The sequence below is a fragment of the Apteryx mantelli genome, chromosome 3 (assembly GCF_036417845.1).
Source record: "Apteryx mantelli isolate bAptMan1 chromosome 3, bAptMan1.hap1, whole genome shotgun sequence".
Classification (NCBI taxonomy): domain Eukaryota; kingdom Metazoa; phylum Chordata; class Aves; order Apterygiformes; family Apterygidae; genus Apteryx; species Apteryx mantelli.
Window position 1 is genome coordinate 98,868,374 of NC_089980.1, and position 21,894 is coordinate 98,890,267.

The window sequence follows — 21,894 nt, forward strand, 5'->3', positions numbered from 1 at the left end:
GTGTACTTAGACACTAGTGTACTTAGTATTTCCCATAAAAGAGAAATGTTCTGTATTTAGCTCTGCAAATGCAGCACATCCTTTTGGTAAAGGAAATGCCATTACACTGTGCTGTTCTATATAATGAAAGTTTTCTCCTCTTTTTAATTGCCATTGTTTACTTAGAGGTAATGGTACAATAGCTGTTTTTATGTTACAAATTGAGTCAGTCAGTCAGACCTGTGCCTAGTTACCCTAGCTGTGGGATTTCAGAGGTTTTATGCCTGTGTTGTATTCTACCCTCCCTTCAGTAATGTTAGCCAAGATCAACAGCCGAATCTGTAAGACCTGCTCTTTCCCATTGCCCTGTTAAACTGACACTCGCAATGACTGAGGAAAAGCTGTTCTGCTGCTGAGCTGGTTGGAACCACACTACTCCCTCATCACAGTACACACGCAGGCTAGAGCCAGGACACTGCTGGGAAGAGGGGGAGCATCATGTATAAGATAATGCTGATAGCTGTTCCAGCCTCTGCAATGCCTGACAATACCCCAGCCCTCCCCACCACAGCCTTGACTCACCACAGTGCCACTTTGATGGCACCCTGTCTTCTGTATGCACGGAACAGTTTGCAGAATGCAGAGAGGAGCATCCTTTCCCACTGGAATGAAATTTAAGCATGTTTGTTACTGCCGCGTTTAACATGCCCCACTTTAAATTAAATTCAGATGGTTTAACTCATATCTGAAGGAATCAAAACAGGCTATAAACATGGTCAGACTTTTGAATCCACTCTGAATTTAAACAAGTTGCTTAAATGCACCAAAGTCAGTTTTCCCTACATGCAGTTAGATTTTATGGAAAGGTTGAACTGAGTGAGGCCTCAAAATTAGGGAGGGCTTTGAAATTATACATTTGGCACTCATTAATTAAATCAAAGCCTAACTTACTTACATTACAGGAATTGTTTTCAACCATTACTTTGTAATGCACAAAAAGACTTTGAAAGACAGATAAAAATCAACCAGTCTAATGCCTTGACTTGATTTCTTCTTACTAAGCTGGAGATATGAGAACATTTACCTACATCTTGATGTTCCTCTGTACAACTGGGATTTGTTTGATAAGTAGCACATAAAAAAACACTCCTCTAATAGTAGCAGCAGGTAGGAAGTTGCATTCACTTTTTAAATGATTTTTTTAAAGAGTAACATCAGTTTTTCATTATAACTTTTAAAATCATTTAAAAATTATTTTCTAAAGCTCTTGTTTAGCAAGGGCTACTTCAAATTACTTCTAGGTAAACGATGCATGAACATGGTTGCTACTAGTGAAGATGTGAAAGGACAGCCAGACTTGGCTGCATTTAAAAAAATACTATTAATGAAAACACTAGTGAAATACTCTGTTAATCTGATCTGTATTACCTAGAAGACAAACTTTTCCTGTGATTAATCAAACTGCAATTGCCAAATGGTTTAAAAGAAAATGCTGGCAGTAAGTGCTCTTTTTAATAGAATTCTTTGAAGCTTTTGGGCATTTCTGCCCTCAAATGGCAAGACATTTTATCAAATACACAGTAAGAACCAAATTTCCCTCCATTATGTACATTATATACAACTGATGTTCAGTTCCTTCATTCTGCTTTCCTTGTAAATGGGACTCTTCATTGTCCAACATGAATGAAGAATACCTTTAACAAAATACTCGTCCAGATCCTTGGCATTAATGTAGCCTCAGCATCAGCCACTGAAAACTTCACATGTAAAACAGAACTAACTTCTGCTTTTATTCTATCCCACTTAAACTGTCTCATGACTAGCTTAAGGCTAATTTTTAAAAAAATGCAGGTTTTTTCCAGTCCATTTTTTCTATTGTCTGCGTCCATTTGTTATGGACAATGTCACACAGTAACAAGTCTCTCTTTGGAACTCTTAGTCTCTGATGGCTGGATTTTTGTAGTGTCTTGTCGAGGTAATCCATAGAGGTAAATAGAAATACACACCAGGAGAGCACCCAGGGAAAAGGTAACAGCTGAAAAGAGACAAAACAGTTTAAATAAACACCTCCCTGTACAATGAAACATTCAGAAGACTAAGCCATATAAATTAGGGATGAAGTCTGAATAACAGTATTTAAATTACTTGGAACTAAACAGGAAAATTAGCTGTTAATACTAATCTGTAAAATCTGGAATCACACTCTGTCACTGAAACTCTTGAATATTTACAATCCCTATGCCATTTCAGTTAGTCACATATCAGCAAGAATATGGTGACGGTCAGAAAAATAAGTATAAAACACATCTTGCAGCTCCAGATGTGCTCTGACAGACTTATATTACAATAACCTCATGATAAGCACATGATGGGATAAAAGTAGTCTGTGATAAGGCATTCTGTTTGCCTTTGCAAATCTAGACACATTTGAAAAGTATTTTAAATGAGGCTTTCACAGAAAGACCATCAATCCATGCTTGATTTGTGTCAACCAACAAGAAAATTTTCAGTCCAGGTAAGTTTTTAAAACTGGTTGTATTTTTCTTCACTTGATTTAAGGTGCTATTTTCCAGCAAAACTGTGAAGCTCATCTCTTTATGCAAACTTTTGTTAAGTTTCACCTCACTGATACCATATCAGAGAGTTAGTTCTTCCAGCATTACACCATACAATTTTGGGTTATGGCAGAAAAGTCAAAAAACAGTGAAGGACTGAGCAGGAGCTACTGGATATCAGACATGGAACTGAACAGGGAGAAAATCCTTTGAAGCTGCAGGACAGTCCAAAGTAATCAGCTATTTCCTCTCAAAAATATTCACTATATAAATCATGATCCCAGTCATCGTTTGAGATACTCTCTCGTGCATTGATGGGCACAGCAAACAGGAAGGTAAAAGTTAGATCTGCAGGGGGTATCACTTAACAGGGATGTGGTAATGCCCCAGCAGAAACAGCCAAGACATTAATTTGGCCCTGGCTGTACTAAAGCCAACAAACAAGGATAACTTACCAACAGCAGCCTCAGTTATACAGCTAGATCAATTTGCATACTGAACTACATCAGAAAGTGATTTGTGAACAAAGCTATATAAATTGGTAAACTATTTAAATTGGGAAGAACTCTCCCATTTGAAATTGTACAATGAATCTGAAAACAGATCATTAATCCCTTTGGTAGCACAGAATCATCAAGTACCTTATATAACATTTACAACACAAATAATGCATTAGTGCATACAATTCCTGGGAGGAGACTTCTCAAGTTTGAAAGTTTCTGATTTTTTAAGGAGGCACAAATGAGTGCCTTGGTATGAAGCGTATACAGCCTGCCAACCAGGAAGGAAACACGCGTATAAGATCAAATGGCCAAAAGCTACTTACTTATCTGGAGACCAAAGAGGATGACTGATGCAACGGTAGAAAGAACAATGGCTGCTGCTGCAGAAAAGCCTTTCATAATGTTATCTGTGTACTTAACAACAACAGAAGTGTAGAGGCCACCTACACTGGCAAGAACTGGAAAGCAGATAACATGTTTCTATTAGTAAAGTAGCTGTAGATAGATAACAGAAAGTGATAGATTTTATTCCATTAATATATTCCTTGCTTGGACTATGTAGCCCTAATAGGTGATTTAAAGCAACACACAGCAAAACTGTGTGCCTATTTGACATCTAGTAGATAAAATATGACTCACGTACAGATGATCTACTTGCTACTCTGTGCTGTTTCAGCACACTTTTAAATTGAACAAGTAAATAATTCCAAAGAAAATAATAATTCAACAGTCTCTCAAAACAGGAAAAAACAGTGGGCGAGACTGAGTTTGCAGGTTCAATCACTTATACTATAGGTTAAAAAAGCAAAACAATGTAACAAGAGCCTAAAACCACAAGATACTTACATATGACAAACCAGACGCAGTATGTATAGCCATAGAAAAATCCTTTCTCAAGAACTTGGGCTCCCTCTGACATGTAGACACCAAATAAAGTCACCACAATCCCAGATAAGTACAGCTGAATATTCCTCACCCATAAGGAAGTATCTGAACTCTTTAATACCTTCTCAAAATAAACTCCTTAAAAAAAAAGTAAAGATCTTTTCAGTAAAGATGTTTTAAAGCCAGACAGGATTATTGACTCATCTTATTCTACAGACTGTTAGGTTTCACACAAGTTTGTACAATGCAGAAGGCCCAACATGTCCCACAAATGTATGTCTTTCAGGACAGAATCATTTTACATATATCAAAACATAATACATTTTACATAACATCAAAAGTTGGACTATTTCCTTTTACAGTTGTTTCAATTGTCAGTTGGCTTCATTGTTAAAACTACTTCTCAGTTCTATTTGGATTTGCCAGGCCTCTGATTCCAGCAAAGTCTTTTCTGTGCCTTCGTGCACTAGAAAAAGCCTTTTACCTTGGCACCTGGTATCTTATTCTCAAGATGGTATTTATGTATTTCAGTATGATGTAGAATGATTTTTTTCCCCATCAGGATATTTAGCAGTATCAAATCAAAACCTTCACAAAAGGGGAATTATATTACATCAGTACTGAGACTGTAAATTCCTTTGAAACCTTGTGCTTAGAAAGTGCATAGTGGAGGCACATTCTGCAACCACAACTTCAAAGGATTACAACAGCAAATAAAGAATTTATCTTTATATTCTGCATTATTTAAACTCCCTATCTACCTTTTCATTATTCAGCTCGGGATGTGTATGTCAGACTAACAAACAGGCCTGTATTTGACCATATCATCACTAGCTACCATTTAACTACTGCTGCTAACACCAGGACTCTCCTAATCTCTGGAATTTCCTCTGCATTTCAAAATGTATACAACAATTTGCAGGACCCTGAGATCTCCTCAGTCATTTCTATGACCTTCTGGTGTGAGTCCTATTGATTAGATGTTCATTGGTAATTAACTTTGCCCAAGAGCCTTCATATGATGTAAGAAAAGTATATGAAATTGTTTTGTTCCCCATTCTGAACAAATATTCAGCATCAACAATTCTACCACTCCATCTGGTCACAGGCCCATATAATTACCATGTATTCCTCTGGTCCTAATAAAGTTCAGAGACAATAAGTTCACATGACTGCCTCTGTCAATAGTTGTTCTTAGGAATTTAATACATATTAATTATTAATTTGACTGAATTTATCAATATTATTCATCCCCAACTGTTAGCTTTACTACTGAACAGAGCAGCACAGAGATCAGGCCTAAGTGTTAGAAGTCCTAGACACACAGTCCTCCCAAAAATCACTGAGTTCGTTTCAAGGAAAGTCTTGCTGCTCTTAAACCCTTTGCTGAATGGGGTGGGTGCCCTGGTGACGAAGGATGCAGAGAAGGCAGAGTTACTGAATGCCTTCTTTGCTTCAGTCTTTACTGCTCAGGCCAGCCCTCAGGAACCCCAGACCCTGGAGGCAAGAGAGAAAGTCTGGAGAGAGGAAGACTTTCCCTTGGTGGAGGAGGAGTGGGTTAGAGATCATTTAAGCAAACTTGACACCCACAAATCCATGGGCCCTGATGGAATGCACCCACGAGTGCTGAGGGAGCTGGCGGACATTATTGCTAAGCCACTCTCCATCATCTTTGAAAGGTCATGGAGAACAGGAGAGGTGCCTGAAGACTGGAAGAAAGCCAATGTCACCCCAGTCTTCAAAAAGGGCAAGAAGGAGGACCCAGGGAACTACAGGCCAGTCAGCCTCACCTCCATCCCTGGAAAGGTGATGGAGCAGCTCATCCTGGAGGCCATCTCCAAGTATGCGGAGGAAAAGAAGGTGATCAGGAGTAGTCAACATGGCTTCACCAAGGGGAAATCATGCCTAACCAATCTGATAGCCTTCTATGATGGAATGACTGGCTGGGTAGATGAGGGGAGAGCAGTGGATGTTGTCTACCTAGACTTCAGCAAGGCTTTTGACACTGTCTCCCATAGCATCCTCATAGACAAGCTCAGGAAGTGTGGGTTAGATGAGTGGACAGTGAGGTGGATTGAGACCTGGCTGAATGGCAGAGCTCAGAGAGTTGTGATCAGTGGCACAGAGTCTAGTTGGAGGCCTGTAGCTAGCGGTGTGCCCCAGGGGTCAGTACTGGGTCCAGTCTTGTTCAACTTCTTCATCAATGACCTGGATGAAGGCACAGAGTGCACCCTCAGCAAGTTTGCTGACGATACAAAACTGGGAGGAGTGGCTGATACACCAGAGGGCTGTGCTGCCATTCAAAGAGACTTGGACAGGCTGGAGAGGTGGGCAGAGAGGAACCTCATGAAGTTCAACAAAGGGAAGTGCAGGGTCCTGCACCTGGGGAGGAATAACCCCAGTCACCAGTACAGGTTGGGGGTTGACCTGCTGGAAAGCAGCTCTGCAGAGAAGGACCTGGGAGTGCTGGTGGACACCAAGTTAAGCATGAGGCAGCAATGTGCCCTTGTGGCCAAGAAGGCCAATGGTATCCTGGGGTGCATCAGGAAGAGTGTTGCCAGCAGGTCGAGGGAGGTGATTCTCCCCCTCTACTCAGCCCTGGGGAGGCCACATCTGGAGTACTGTGTCCAGTTCTGGGCTCCCCAGTACAAGAGGGATGTGGCACTACTGGAGCAAGTCCAGCGAAGGGCCACAAAGATGATTAGGGGACTGGAGCATCTCTCTTATGAGGAAAGGCTGAGAGAGCTTGGCCTGTTTAGCTTGGAGAAGAGAAGGCTGAGAGGAGATCTTATCAATGTGTACAAGTATCTGAAGGGAGGGTGTCGAGAGGATGGGGCCAGACTCTTTTCAGTGGTGCCGAGCGACAGGACGCGAGGCAATGGGCACAAACTGAAACACAGACACTTCCATCTTAACATGAGGAAAAACTTTTTCACTGTGAGGGTGACAGAGCACTGGAACAGGTTGCCCAGAGAGGTGGTGGAGTCTCCTTCTCTGGAGATATTCAAAAGCCGCCTGGATGCAATCCTGTGCAATGTGCTCTAGGTGACCCTGCTGAGCAGGGGGGTTGGACTAGATGATCTCCAGAGGTCCCTTCCAACCTCAGCGATTCTGTGAAACTCATTAAAAACACAGTTCATAATTTAATACAATATGTATTAAAGACATTTAGTGAATAAAGTAGCTAGAGAACAGATTCATAGTTCAGATCTTTAAACACAAAAAGCTAAACAAAGAAATAGGATATTATCTCATATGAATACATTTTTGAAAGTCTAAACAGTATCAAAAAACCCCTAGTCTTGTTAATAACTGTAGCACTTTAAAAATCCACAGGGGTCTGTCTTGGGTTTTCTGCCTACTGGGAGGACTTATAGAACACAACCAGATTCATTCATTTTACCAGGAATTCAGCTTGAGCATGAACCATACTTGTAAATTGTATAAAGTATGAAAACAATAACTAAGCCAATGAAATGATGTTTTCAGATTTCTAAGAGTAAGTACATAAAAATCACTATATTAGGCAAGATGTAGGAAAAGGTGGATGATGATTAAGAGAAATTATTCTTCAGTACTGTTTCAAGTCACAAGGGATCTGTCATTCTGTATTTGTCCAAAACACTTCATTGCTGGGCCCTCAGATACTTGGAAATCATCAGAGGATCAGCAGTTTGAAGGAAGATTATTTTCCATCTCTGAGGAACAAAAACACATAACTTTTTGGACTTAGTTGGAATTATATAAAACGCTTAACATGGTCAGTCCAGAAACTGAAGTTTTGATGCCAAAATAACTTCTTCATATTGTGGGTGGGGAAGGAGGAGGAGGAGGAAATGAGCTGAATAGGACTTATGTTTTCAACATGTAAAGCTCCAAGGGCACAAGGAGCTCTGTGGATGAGACTCTGTCTTCCTAGCTGCCTCAAAGCTACAGCTGACAGGAAAAACCCAAGCTGTAATCCTTTTGCTGGAGAAGAAAGCTGTATGTGTCTCATACTTCTAGAGCAGCCCTCATCATTCCTTTAAAAGGTCTGAATTTGCTGACCTTTACAGGCACAGCTATCCACCTACATTATCAGAGAAATCTAGAGAGCTTTAGGAGACTCAGCAGGCTTCACTGTGAATGCTGTATTTTGTCTCATGGCTTAGGAACACCTGAGAGAATTAGTAAATTTTGTTCCTTCCAGGAAAAGTTGTGAGAGCTCTACATGGTCTTTTTTACTGTTTTTACTTCAAAGTGGCCATTTCAGGTAAAAAAAAAAGCCAAAGAAAAACCAATCCTTCCTCCCTTCTCTCCCTGCTAACCAGTGTTTTCCATGAGTAACAAGGAGCATGTATGCACAGCACAAGATGACTCTTGCAGAATTGTATGGTGCTAGAGGTGGGTGATAATACCTTGTTTTCTTGCGGGGGGGGGGAGAAAGTCTAGTTTACAGCCAGAAAAAAATGTCCCAGAATTCTGTAAGTCAAATTTCAAATTAAGTAGTAATTGCATTTCCTTATTTTTGAGCACCAGCTCACTTGTCCTCAAGTTCTTGTCTCCTTCTGCAGAAGCAAGAGAGAGAAAAACTACTCTAAGGGGAAATGCTGTTTGCAAAGAAATGCTTTATGCAGTGCATCTAGGCTTCTTACTACTCATCTTCCTCCCTACCTTACTTACGGCCCCCCATATCTCAGTTAGATTTACCACCTACAAGACTCTGGCAATGTGTATTTTGGAGGCTGATCAAGGACCAAAAAAAAAAGAAAAAAAAAAAAGTGAGTTTAGTTCCCCTCCTAAAAAATGCAAGTTTTTCGTGCGATCATCACCATGAGAGAACTATTCACTGTGAAGCCAACTTCATAAAATGAATATACACTAATAATAAGCTGTACTGGGCAAGTCATTACAGAGGTTCCCCTTAGTCTTACTCTAAGGATTTGAAAGATTCTTCCACTTGCAAACCAGCCTTCTGAGTTGCATCATGTAAAACCAACAGTACATGCTCCTAGTCATTTGTTTCGTAAGTAGGTCAAAAGTCTGGTTTATAGTTACCTCAAGTAGAAGGTAATTATGGGCAAAGGGGATGAAGTCCTTATTTATCTTGCTAATCAATAAAGATAGTTAACTATTGTAAAATTTTATATTTTACATGTTGTGAATGACCCAGTCCTCTTGATATGAGCTGCATACTGAAATAATACTTTACCTGCAAATCCTGAACATAATACAGCAACAGCAATTGCTCCAAACCCTAGCCATGGATTCTGCTCCACCTGCAACATCAACCGTTAATTTAAAAAGATGCAACACTTCAGTAATTTACAAAAATCAATTCCAGAGCTACTTTAAATACATCGAAATTACTATCCTTTCATACAGTATAAAATGTATTTGGTTAGCTACAGCTGCCCTGCAGACTAGCTCAGTAGAGTCATGACTGTTAAGTGTGGTGGTTCATTTTCCACATGTACTTTTTACCAGTCTTTGCTGTGCTCAGAGGCACTGTCTGCTTAGCTGTGGCCAGTCTTTCCAGCTGCATGACCTTCCTTTCCTATTAATGGTGATGACCAGCAACTAAAACCTAAGAAACAGAAGACACTTGGTTTTTTTTCCTAGAATGGGAATAGGTCAATGTCCCTAAAAGGGTGTGCTTAAATGACATGTCCATGCCCACAAAGTCACTGGAGCTTAATTTCTAATTCCGCAAGTGCTTCGATTCCAAGTTTTCTGCTCCAACAATTACAATGCTACCAAGGCCAACTGCTGGAAGTAATATATTACTCAGATATTCCTATGATATTGCATTGCCATTAGACTGATTACAACGACTGCGGTAATTTATACTAATTGTAGCAATCAGTTGCCTTTCAAATGAGACTAGAGCAATACCGCAAGCCTGTCTGAATTGGTGTACAATAAATTTGAAAGTAAACGATCAAGCTAATGTTTCTGTTGTAAATGAAGTGGCTGGAAATAGGAAATGGATACTGCTGTGTGCAATGAGAGAGACATTACCTTATTCCCCAGCTACTGTGAAGTGAATACAAGGCTTGAGGCAGCTTATTCTTTGTCATGAAATGGTGAAAGGTAAACTCTTACCTGTACTTTTGTAGCCTGAGCAGGCTTCCACTGCACAAGTGTTACACCACCACACAGCATAAAGACAGAGAACCACTGCAATTTACTAAGGGAACGGCTTAGCATTAAGACTGTACATAAAGCTGTACAAGGGATCTTCAACTGGTATGTCACCTAAAGAAAAAGGGAATATAGCATACAGTATTTGGTTTTATGAACTCCTCCAATGTGAGAAAATAAAATAGTGAATTCAACTACAGAATGACAAATAAAATTTTATATTCATTGATTTCCTATAGATCCTTCTTTATCTTTGCCATTTTCAATTATAACAATGTGAATTTTAAATCTCTAGCAGTGAGTGGGTGAGCTCAGAAAACCAGAGCAACATGCTCTGCATATAACAAAGCACCATTTGGCTTTTACACTAAGGCTGAAGAGAGTACTGTGTGTTAGGCAGACAGATACCTAATATGCATGCCTCATGAAACAGTAAAGAGAAACATATTTACAGATCAGTTACGTAAAAAAAGACCAATTACCTGGTAGACTGCTGCATCCAAATTGCTAAGAGCCACAAAAGCCATATTGTTTTGGAGCGCATACACCAAAGATGGAACACTTAATTTTAGTAATTCCTTAGGACTTCCTAATACATTTTCTTTTAAAGATGTTATTAACCTTGCCAGACTTCCAGTTTCTCTGCAAAATAAAATATTAATATAACTGGAGGCCCTCTTTCCCTGGTATTTGAAAACAGAAATCAAGTCAGTGAATCCTTTGGGAAGGCTGAAAATTTGTTCTTAATAATCAGTTATACTTTCTGCTCGTTAAAGGAAAAATTAACTGGAAAAAACAGTGAGGTTCTCAACAAGTATAATCCACTCAAGGGGAAAAAGACATTCTGGAATTGGGAGCTAAGATGCGTTACTGTGTAACAAATTCAACAACCATAAACACTGCAAACAGTGGAATAAGTAGCTAAGTATACAGGGAGTGGGACTGAAGGTTGCCTGCTTTTTTTTTTTTTTTTTTGGCTCCTAATAGTTGTGTCTTATGTCAAATGCCTGCTCCTCTTTAAACTACAAGTGAAATTCCTGCCTGTGGTGCTGCCATGGCCCTTGCAGTACAGGAGAAAAATAAATAAATAAATAAAGACTATACCCTTGCACTCTACTGAGTCTGAAACACTTCCCACCTTTAAGCCAGCCCCAGGAAGCTGAGCCCGCAGCAGACACGTACAAAGAGGTTGGGCAGTGCATGTTGCAGCCACCTGTCCCCTTGCATCTTTGCATGTCTCCGCCATGCAATTACAGGCACACCTCAGAGATATTGCGGGTTCGGTTCCAGACCACCGCAATAAGGCGAGTATCACAATAAAGCAAGTCATACGAATTTTTTGGTTTCCCAGTGCATATAAAAGTTAAGTTTACACTATACTGTAGTCTATTAAGTGTGCAACAGCATTATGTCTAAAAAAACCAATGTACATACCTTAATTAAAAAAATAATTTATTGCTAAAAAATGCTAACCATCATCTGAGCCTTCAGCAAGTCATAATCTTTTTGCTGATGGAGGGTCTTGCCTCAATGCTGATGGCTGCTGACTGATCTGGGTGGTGGTTGCTGAAAGCTGGGGTGGCTGTGGAAATTTCTTAAAATAAGACAGCAATGAAGTTTGCCACATCGACTGACTCTTCCTTTCACAAAGGATTTCTCTGTAGCATGCAATGCTGTTTGATAGCATTTTACCCACAATAGAACTTCTTTCAAAATTGGAGTCAGTCCTCTCAAGCCCTGCTGTTGTTTTAACAACTAACTTTATGTAATATTTTAAATCCTTTGTTGTCATTTCAACAATGTTCACAGCATCTTCACCAGGAGTAGATTCCATCTCAAGAAACCACTTTCTTTGCTCATCCATAAGAAGCCACTCCTCATCCGTTAAAGTTTTATCATGAGATTACAGCAATTCAGTCACATCTAATTCAACTTCTCTTGCTATTTTCACCACATCTGCAGTTACTTCCTCTACTGAAGTTTTGAACACCTCAAAGTCATCCATGAGAGTTGGAATCAACTTCTTCCAAACTCCTGTTAATGTTGATATTTTGACTTTCTCCCATGAATCACAAATGTTCTTAATGGCATCTAGAATGGTGAATCCTTTCTAGAAAGTTTTCAATTTACTTTGCCCAGATCCATCAGAGGAATCACTATCTATGGCAGCTATAGCCTTATAAAAGGTATTTCTTAAATAATAAGACTTTAAATTTGAAATTAATCCTTGATCCATGGGCTGCAGAATGGATGTTGTGTTAGCAGGCATGAAAACAACATTAATCTCGTTGCACACCTCTCCATCAGAGCTCTTGGGTGACCAGGTGCCTTGTCAATGAGCAGTAATATTTTGAAAGGAATCTTTCTTTCTGAGCAGTAGGTCTCAAAAGTGGGCTTAAAATATTCAGTAAACCATGCTGTAAACAGAGGTGCTATCATCCAGGCTTTGTTGTTCCATTTATAGAGCACAAGAATTATGCTAAATCTACTCTGCCTAAGGGTCCTAGGATTTTCGGAATGGTAAATGAGCATTGGCTTCAACTTAAGGTCACCAGCTGCATTAGCCCCAAACAAGAGAGTCAGGCTGTCCTTTGAAGCTTTGAAGCCGGGCATTGACTTCTCCTCTCTAGCTAGGAAAGTTCTAGATGGCATCTCCTTCCAATATAGGGCTGTTTCGTCTACATTGAAAATCTGTTGTTTAATGTAGCCACCTCCATTAATTCTCCTAGCTAGATCTTCTGGATAACTTGCTGCAGCTTCTGCATCAGCCCTTGCTGCTCCACCTTGCACTTATATGTTGTGGAGACTGCTTTTTTCCTTAAACATCATGAACCAACCTCTGCTAGCTTCAAACTTCTCTTCTGCAGCTTCCTCACCTCTCTCAGCCTTCACAGAACTGAAGAGAGTGCGGGCCTTGCTCTGCATTAGGCTTTGGCTTAAGGGAATGTTGTGGCTGGTTTGATCTTCTAGCCGGACCACTAAACCTTTCTCCATATCAGCAATAAGGCTGTTTTGCTTTCTTATCATTCGTGTGTTCCCTGGAGTAGCACTTTTAGTTTCCTTCAAGACCTTTTCCTTTGCCTTCACAGCTTGGCTAACTGCTTGGCGCAAGAGGCCGAGCTTTCAGCCTATTCAGCTTTCGACATGCCTTCCTCACTAAGCTTCATTGTTTCTAGCTTTTGATTTAAAGTGAGAGATGTGCGACTCTTCCTTTCACTTGAACACTTAGAGGCCATTGTAGGGTTATTAACTGCCCTAATTTCAATATTGTTGTGTCCCAGGGAATAGGGAGGCCTGAGGAGAGGGAGAGAGACGGGGGAATGGCCGGTTGGTGGAGCAGTCAGAACACAACGTTTATCGATTAAGTTCGCTGTCTTATACAGGTGCGGTTTGTGGCGCCCCAACACAATTACAGTAGTAACATCAAAGCTCACTGATCACAGATCACCATAACAGATATAATAATAATGAAAAAGTTTGAAATATTGCAAGAATTACCAAAATGTGACACAGAGCCACGAAGTAAGCACATGCTGTTGGAAAAATGGCACTGATAAACTTGCTTGACACAGGTTGCTACAAACCTTCAATTTGTAAAAAACGCAGTATCTGCAAAGTGCAATAAAACAAGGTATGCCTGTACAGTGTGTGTGAGAGAGAGCAGGCAATGGGGAAGAATGTCAGTTCTTGCTCCTTGCCCTCTTCTGCAGCTTATTCCTCAGCTTATTAAAATCTGACCTCTGCATCACTAGTCCTCCCTTACTATTCATACACCAACCCAACATCTCTTGTTTCCTTGTCCCTGCTACCAGAGTCCTCAAATTCCCTTCCCAGCTCTCCCAGCACTCCCTTATACCCATATTCCCCCTTTCCATTTTTCTCTTGCTTGGCCATTGACAAAGAACACCAACATCCAAAATCACTTCTGTCTCCTCCCAATGACACTACAGGCCTCTCAACTGCATTCCTCTACCACTCTTAAATTGAACACTCATTATGCTTCCCCCACCCATGTATATAAACACATGGCTCACATCCTCCTCAGAGCCCTGGGAGCCCAGTTCCACACACTTCACTCGTGCTACCTTCTTTCTTCCTACAAATACACATTTATCTACCTGCCCCAAACTCCTAATATGCAAAATTAGCAATCTTTCAATGCCCCAGGCTTCAAGGCTCCTTTGCAAACTACCTAGTTCCTGCATATTTTCTATTCCTGATTCCTCCTGACTCCATGCTACAGATTCTTAAACTTTGCCCCTCCAAAGATTTATGGGCTCTGTCATCATCTGATCCTTCCATCCAACTTTCTGTCCTCTCTTGCTTTATTCCATGTCTGACACCCAGGATACATCTCCTTTTATCCTCCTTTTTTAGTGAGAGCTAGGCTGGAGCAGTCTTTACTGGATACAGGCAGCTGCAGAGAGCAGCCACAAAAACCAATGTCAGTTGCAGCACATTTACCAGAGGAGAGTACAGTTTCCTGCACTTCCCACTGTACAAGCAAAACCACATGCAAAGCCCTTTCCTAACTTAAGGGGAAATTTTGCATGGGGCCAGATTTGCCGCACACTGAGCATATCATTTATCTGTTTTCTGCAAGACATGTCTGGTTTACAGGGGACAGTCCCAGATACAAAAATCTGCAAAGAAGTAGTGCAATACAAGGAGGAGGAAGAGTTCATGCTACAGATGACCACTGTTGATTGCACTAGATATGGAAGTGCATAAAATGTTATGAGTCACCTACATTATAGAAAAAAGTATCAGTTTATTTATTCCTCAATTAATTTCTCATCTTACTTGGCACTGGGAGATGAAGATCTAGAAGAAAACCTAGAATCCCTGATAATAACCCAAGTACAGCTTGAGAACCCAAGTACCATCTATTTCAAATGTCTGTTGAACAAGAAAATAATATTTAAACTATACCTACTTCTTTTCCAAACCATGCTCAGTGAATTAACTGATCACACATTCAAACTCAAACCACAGCAGTAATAGCTGTTTATGTCTACTTTTGACTTCTGTCATGGAATTTCATCAATGAAGAATAGCTAGTGCTCAGTAAGCACCATTTTCACTTCAGTTTGGGGGAACAAGAAGATGAACTACCTAATAGCTCATCTTTGCAGTGGGTTTGCTTTCTGGAGCATGTACTTACCAAGAATTTCTAACTGTAAGTTGAATTCAGTACAAAGATCATGTTTAGATCAGTTTAAATCTATACAAAAAAGAATTAAAAAAAATCTTCTCGGCATATGGCTTATAATACAAAATAAGGTGCCCAAAGATGTACGCTGCAAAACCAAAATGAGGAAGTAAAAATGATTTGGCTTGAATTGAACTTTCTTGATGTTTCTTTATATTTGACTTGGAAAATTGATTCAGTTTTCTTCATAGGTCTGAATATGTAAGAGATACCGATAGCAATCAGTTCTGTAACTTAAATATACATTTGTTTAAAAAGCTGAAGTTAAAACTAGAGTTTGCAAATCAGCTCTGCTTTTCTTGATCCATTGCTAAGAAATAACGCATCATCTAAGAACTAAAAAAGCATGATTACTAAATGGTCAACTAAACTTTAAATAAATATGAGAAGTTGAGTCTTTTCCCTTAACATCCAGTTGAATAAATAATTACACAGCTTAAAACTATCGTAACCTTCCCATTTGAAGGACAATCTTTTGACGTTCATTCATTCATTCAATATGCTCTACAGGAGAAACCCAAAAAGTAAACACAGCAAAGGCGTCATGTAAGAATGCCTAAGAAAAATTCTGTAACCAGAACAATTTGAGAATCAAACTACTTCAGTATCCTGTATATTGCCGTAATAATACTGGCTGTTTCAGCAATAAAAAGGTACCTAAATGTATCCAACAGTACTGAACGAACAGATTGTCTTCTATCTTTTAATTGGTTATTAAACTACCAAGGTACCTCCTCTCACACGAGACAAAGTAAACGGTTAGAAATTTAAAAGGAAGCTGTCAGACACTGCAAGAAACTATGCTGGAACTTACACTGTTAAAATATTCATAACTGACCCAAAATGGGAGATTACTAGCAAACTGGCAAATTTTGCTGTTTATACTAAATTATACACGATATGAAAAAGGAAATTTTGAATAATTGCAAAGGGTCTCTTGCTACATCAAGTAGAATTCACCTGATCTTTTGCCATCTGAGAAACAGCTTTCTAGTCATCTAGGCAGTAAAAGAAGGAATTCAGACCCACCAGCAAGTGAGACATCCTACCAAAAGAGGTGAGAAAGACCTGATGAATAGCTGTCTGGTGGTGACCATCTCTCTCTCTCTCTCTCTCTCTCTCAACTATAGAAAAAAAGACTAGCTGACCAGATCAAAATAGATATATATATAACCTTCAAAAAGATAGGCTAGTCAGATTAATCCTGTTTTAAGTGATTGGACTCTAAAATGGCAAATGAAACCCAGTGTCAATACACAAGAAATAATCACAGGAGATTGCTCTATTTTGGGGTTGCTATCAGCTCTAAACTAGTTATTGACCCATGGGAAAAAGATGTGAATACTTCAAAAGTGTCAGCTCAAGGCCCAGCTGTATTCAGAGAAATGAACAGAGTGTTATGAATTCTTAAGAAAGGAACTGAGACCAAGATAGAAAGCATCTTTACTCCTCTGCATAATGTCACAGTATGTTCCCATCCTGAATGCTGCATGCAACTCTAGATCCTATTTCAAAAGGGATGTAACAATACTGGAAAGCCTGATGAGAAGGATACAAGAATGATCACAGAGAAATTAGACTAGGACTCCTTAGCTGGGAAGAGAGGTGAACGATGAAAATACAATACAGATCTGTAGAAATACAAAAATAAAAATGATAAATATGAAGAGGCAAAAACTATTCATTATGTCTTTTAACAGAAGAGAGCATCCAGTGAAATTATTAAGTAAATTGCTTTATATAAAAGTACTTTTCATATACTGTATAATTATACTGCAGAACTCGTTTCACCAGTGTTATAGGGACTAACAGTTCAAAAAGAAATTGGACAGTCTCTCAGTGGATAGGATCATTAGGGGCTACAGCCACAGTGTGCACCTACACAGCCTTCAGGCTGAGAAATCCATAAGCATCTGACTGCCACCAGCTAAGGAAAAGTCATTTTGTGCTTGCCCTATTGCTTATACTCCTTTCCCAAGCATCCACTACTGGCTACTATTAAAGGGAGGATGGAGAGCTACATGGAATTTTGCCTGTGCAGGGCTGTTCTAACAAGTATAGCAGGCTCCTATGTTAAAAGTAATTGCCTTTTAAATTATTTCAGTCAAAAAGACAATTCATACTTTTAACGAAACAAAATATTTTTGACCCTTAACAAAAGACAGGTTACTTACCCTGCTGCAACTAGGCCTCTTGGGGATACTGTAGACAGTCTGGGTCCCATGTACACAAGAACAGATTTGGGAAATTACACATGAAGGTATGGCTACCAAATCCCACCCACAGGTCCTTCGCTATTCAGAGACCTTGGCTGCTGAAGTCTCCAGAAAGCAGGCTGGATCAGGATCACTGGATCCACATTGGCCACAACATTGTGAGAACCACAGTGCAACCATTCATCAGCAGAGACACATCTGATAATATTCTGTGTAGACAGAGTGAGGAGCCTAGGATGCATAAAAAAAATACAAAACCGCTCTTCCAAAACTGGCACCAGTCACATTTGCCTTTTCTAATGCATTATATTCAACAAAGGTTTTTTTTTTTAAAAAAAAGCTGTTTGCCACAGCTTTCTAAAGCAAGTAAAATACCACTTTGATGTTAAGAAGAAAAGATCTGGCGCCATGTGAGTTCATGATCCTCTATCACAAAACAGCCAGGCCTTCTGATGTACCAAAAGTCACAAAGAGATAGGTAGAGACCCTAAAAGAACAAACTCCAGCAAAATAGTAAGAATTGGGATTCGGAAATGTCCAGAGTATAAAGATGCTTCCATGGAAGGATGTAACTTAGGGAAAACGAGAAGCAAGACAGCTGACTGATGGCCTCCATATTTCTTCAGGTGTTCATATGGGGACACAACTTCTAGTCCTTAGTGGCATTCTGGATTACAGAAACTCTTAAGAGTTACTACAGTCTTTCAACTTTAACCCGAGAAGTCAATGGTGGCAGCAAAATATCTGTCTGTAATATTGTTCGGGGAAATTTATTAGTAGGAACATTCCAATTTTATGTAATTTTGCAGGCCATAGCCCTCAGTCAAGCTTTCATGTACACTAGTATTCTAAAAACCCAGGACACCACTGATAATCCATGCTGACATTCTGGACCTATTCCAAGGCATGTGAACATAGAAAATATGCAGAAAGGACACACCTGAATATTGTGCTGTTTACATAGCAGTTTCAGTTGAGGAGGTTTCACAAGCTCTGTGACTTGCTCTAAAATGACTCCTCCACAGCATGATTCTCCAGTTATGTATGCAAATGTACCTGCACCTCAGATATCTGAGAGTCTGAGGCTAGAAGTAGGGATTCATTTTCAAAATACTAATTAGCATTCACATACTTACTTCGCCAAGATGCCCACACTTAAGAATAACTTGATAACTTCAGTGATGCACACAGCTGTAGTTGAAAAGTAGAGTTCTGTTTCCACTGTCCGTGTGTACCGCAATGCTACTGTGTATGTTGCAGCAACTAGGGTCATCACTGTGAGGCAGTACAACTTGAACAGCAAGCTGACATTTTCTGAAAGAAGACAGAGACAACAACTCAGCATGCCCTTTGTTTTAATTTATGAATTGAAATGGGGTGTCCTCCAGCTCTATGATTATATCAAATACTATCACGATAGTGTATAATAGTTTCAATGTTGTGAAATATTTCCTATAAAGATTCTAAGTTAAATTTTAAAGATTTTTCTCAAAGAAGATTGTATAAGAATTCTAGATACATTTGATAATAAGAGGCCGTTGTGTCCTAAGAATTCTGTGTTATAGAAAAATTAATCATAAACTAATATATCTCTAACAGGAATCAAAAAGTCTTCCTGTGCTTTCATGATCTCAGTCTGAAACAGCAGTCAATCCTCTCTATATAGTACACTAAAGTCTGACATGAACAGTCAGACTAGTTAAAGCAAAGAGAGAGGAAAGTTCAGTGTTAGCATGAAGGGAATCAATCCAGCAAATCTTAATAGATAAGGCAGCATTTTCCTCAGCCTTATTTTTCACTGAAGTTAGCATGAAAAGAGAAATTCCATCAGAATGGTGATGGAACTTCACATAAACCAGCCTTTCTTGAAAAATTATTCCCTGTAGAAATACTAAGGTATTCAAGTAAATTAAACAATTCAAGGACTACATACCATCTATGTTATCTATAGACAGTTTGGGTACAGCCACCCCACTCTAAAGCCTGAGAGTTTCATAGTATAGGTGAAGCCAACTGGCACAGTCTGGCCACAGTGTCAGAGAGTGGCAAAGACTACATCTATACTAGTAAACAAAACAGTGCATGACTAAACACAACTTATTTGCATAAAAGCATCACCTATAACATGAGAAATCTGTGAACACGTAGTATAACTTGGTGAGTAGTGTCTACAAAGCCTTTTTTGAAATTAGTGAAGTATTCTTTGTTACATATGGCATCTGGTGGATGGATGTTGGTTGTTCAGTAACATCTTTTATGGCATTATCTGTCATGTTCTGAATACTCTAAAGAAACATAATTTAATTGGCATAAGTTTATGTTCCTCTGTTGATTCAGAGATGAGCTAACAGTATGTTACTCTAGGCAGATAGATAATAACTTTGTTCATTTAATATGGGTATGAATTGCTGAATCCAGTATGTAATGATTCAGTTCATTTTTCTTTCAAGTCAGTGAAGTCTTCCATTGCATAACATTTCTGCAAGGTACAGTTAATACATCCTGCTGCTGTAATTATTTAAATTAGCTACTTCCTTGTAGATAAAAATCTTATCCACGTCAGTAACCACTTTTAAAAGGTAAAGCTAATTAGGTTTTGGACGAGCAATGTTTAGAAGAGACTTACAAGTTATAAGCCATTTTAAAATTAAGTTTGGATTGCATTGTGGGGGCAGGGGCAATCCAAAGGCATAACAACCAGGAAATAGAATGAACCCAGTCCAGTTTTACTTAAAGAAAGTGACATACAAAACAAATACAAATATCTAGATAATAAAAAATACAATTCACAATATTGTTTCTGTCAGCACTAAAAGAGCATCAACAATGTCCCTTAGTTATTATACATTAAGATTTTATGTCTATTCAGTACTGAACTACGAAATTAAGTTTAATGCTTGTCCACTAACTGCTCATATAAAAAAGGTTTTTTTTAAAAGCCTCAATTCAGCAAAATTCACAAATTTGAGTAAACTCAATACACCAGGACATGATAATGAAACCAGTAACTACCACAGAGAGTTCTAGCAGTATGGTAAAAGCTATTTTTAGTTAGTTTTCAACCAGATCATTCCCTCAGCCTGGGTCACAGCATGTCTGCATCAATACCAGTGCAGCACTGGGGGACAGAAGGAAAGCACAACTGGGGAGCACATCTCTTTTGCTGACAGCCCAAACTTATACCAGCTTAAAAAAAAAAGAGGAGGTGGAAGCACAAACTAAACTGTTGTTTTTCTACCCATGTTTCTCTCCCAGGCTTAAGTAAATCACATTTGATTGAAACAATTTCCAGCAAAAGGCACCAAAAAGGCCAAAAACCTTAGGATATAAATGTGGGCCTCCTACGTATCTCATAGGCAATCTAACCATGCTGCCAGGACCCTTTAAGTAGCAACCTGGGGCCAAATCAGGCTTGCAAAGTACAGCCGAGCAGCCTGCCAAACACAACTGAGGCAGCGGACACCTTAGATCCGTCTAGCGTTGCACACGCTGCAAGAAACCCCCCTCCCTCCTTCTCCTGGCCACCTTCTTCCTAGAGTTCCTCCTTTTCTTCTTCCTCAAGAAGGAGCCTCTTTCACAGAACTGAAGAGCCCTACACAGGGCCATTCATGGGGGAAGCCGACAGGAGGGCAGGCACCGCTTTCCTCAGCGGTATAAGCCTGCCCAGGGCACCGCCGAGCCGAGGCAGAGGGTGGGCTGCTTCCAGGGGGCCCCTTCAGCACCGCCGCGGCTCGGCCCCCGGCAGCAGCGCTGACACGCAGCGCTACGGGAGGGGCAAAGACACCCGGGGCGCTACACGGCGGGGAGCTGAGCCGGGCCTCGCAGCGGAGCAGCCCGCGGCCGCCGCACCGCCCAACCCGTCCCCGCGGGGGCGCCGCCTCCGTCAGTACCGCCCGCACCGTCCCCGCGGGGGCGCCGCCGCCGTCAGTACCGCTCCGCGGCGGCGCCCGGCTACCAGCGGCGCCCGGCGCGGCGGCCCCGCACGTAACCGCAACGACTCAGTGCGCGGCGGCGAAAGCCGTTACAAGAGGCGGGAAGCGGCGCGCGGAACGGGCGGGGTTGCCGCTCCTCCGCGCGCCCTCCCCCGCGCGTCCTCCCCCGCGGTGGTCGCGCCCGGCGCGGCCGCCCCCCGCGGCCAGGGCGGTTCCATTCCCTGCGTGTGAGGCGGGGGGAGTCGGCGGCGCTCAGGTCGCGTTTCGTCTTGGGGGTGGGCGGAACTGGCCCCCTTCTCCTCCGCACTCGCACCCGCGCTCACGCCCACCCGCCGCTGCCCGCCCCGCTCACCTTTCGGGGGCGACATCGTGCCGGGAGAGGGAGGGTGTCACGACCGCGGCGCCGCCACCGCAGCCGGAGCCGGAGCCGGAGCCGTGCTCCGCCGCGCCTCCCCGCGCACCATAGAGAGCGGCGGCACCGGCTAGAGC

The 21,894-nt window shown here is 40.8% G+C and overlaps 2 protein-coding genes across 7 annotated transcripts in view; one reads left to right on the forward strand and one right to left on the reverse strand.

Moving 5' to 3' along the window:
- RARS2 (arginyl-tRNA synthetase 2, mitochondrial) overlaps positions 1 to 12,184 on the forward strand; it is a 53,494-nt gene extending 41,310 nt beyond the window's left edge. The window contains exon 18 of the mRNA XM_067294012.1: positions 11,855 to 12,184. Within this exon, the coding sequence (XP_067150113.1) occupies positions 11,855 to 11,933 (79 nt within the window). The 3' untranslated portion in view covers positions 11,934 to 12,184. The remainder of the gene's footprint in view (positions 1 to 11,854) is intronic.
- SLC35A1 (solute carrier family 35 member A1) lies at positions 1,455 to 21,883 on the reverse strand. Of its 6 annotated transcripts, none has more exons than XM_067294014.1 (8): positions 21,758 to 21,883; positions 18,610 to 18,787; positions 10,528 to 10,687; positions 10,007 to 10,159; positions 9,114 to 9,180; positions 3,884 to 4,060; positions 3,361 to 3,495; positions 1,455 to 2,014 (listed from the first exon to the last, which is right to left on the reverse strand). In XM_067294014.1, exons 1-8 carry the CDS (start codon positions 21,771 to 21,773, stop codon positions 1,884 to 1,886), a joined length of 1,017 nt encoding a protein of 338 aa, XP_067150115.1. In that variant the 5' UTR covers positions 21,774 to 21,883; the 3' UTR covers positions 1,455 to 1,883. The 6 variants fall into 6 exon arrangements, with proteins under 6 accessions (XP_067150115.1, XP_067150117.1, XP_067150118.1 ...); XM_067294016.1 differs by lacking the exon at positions 21,758 to 21,883 and adding an exon at positions 21,405 to 21,509; XM_067294017.1 differs by lacking the exon at positions 21,758 to 21,883 and adding an exon at positions 21,373 to 21,393.
- Positions 21,884 to 21,894: the final 11 nt, after the last annotated feature.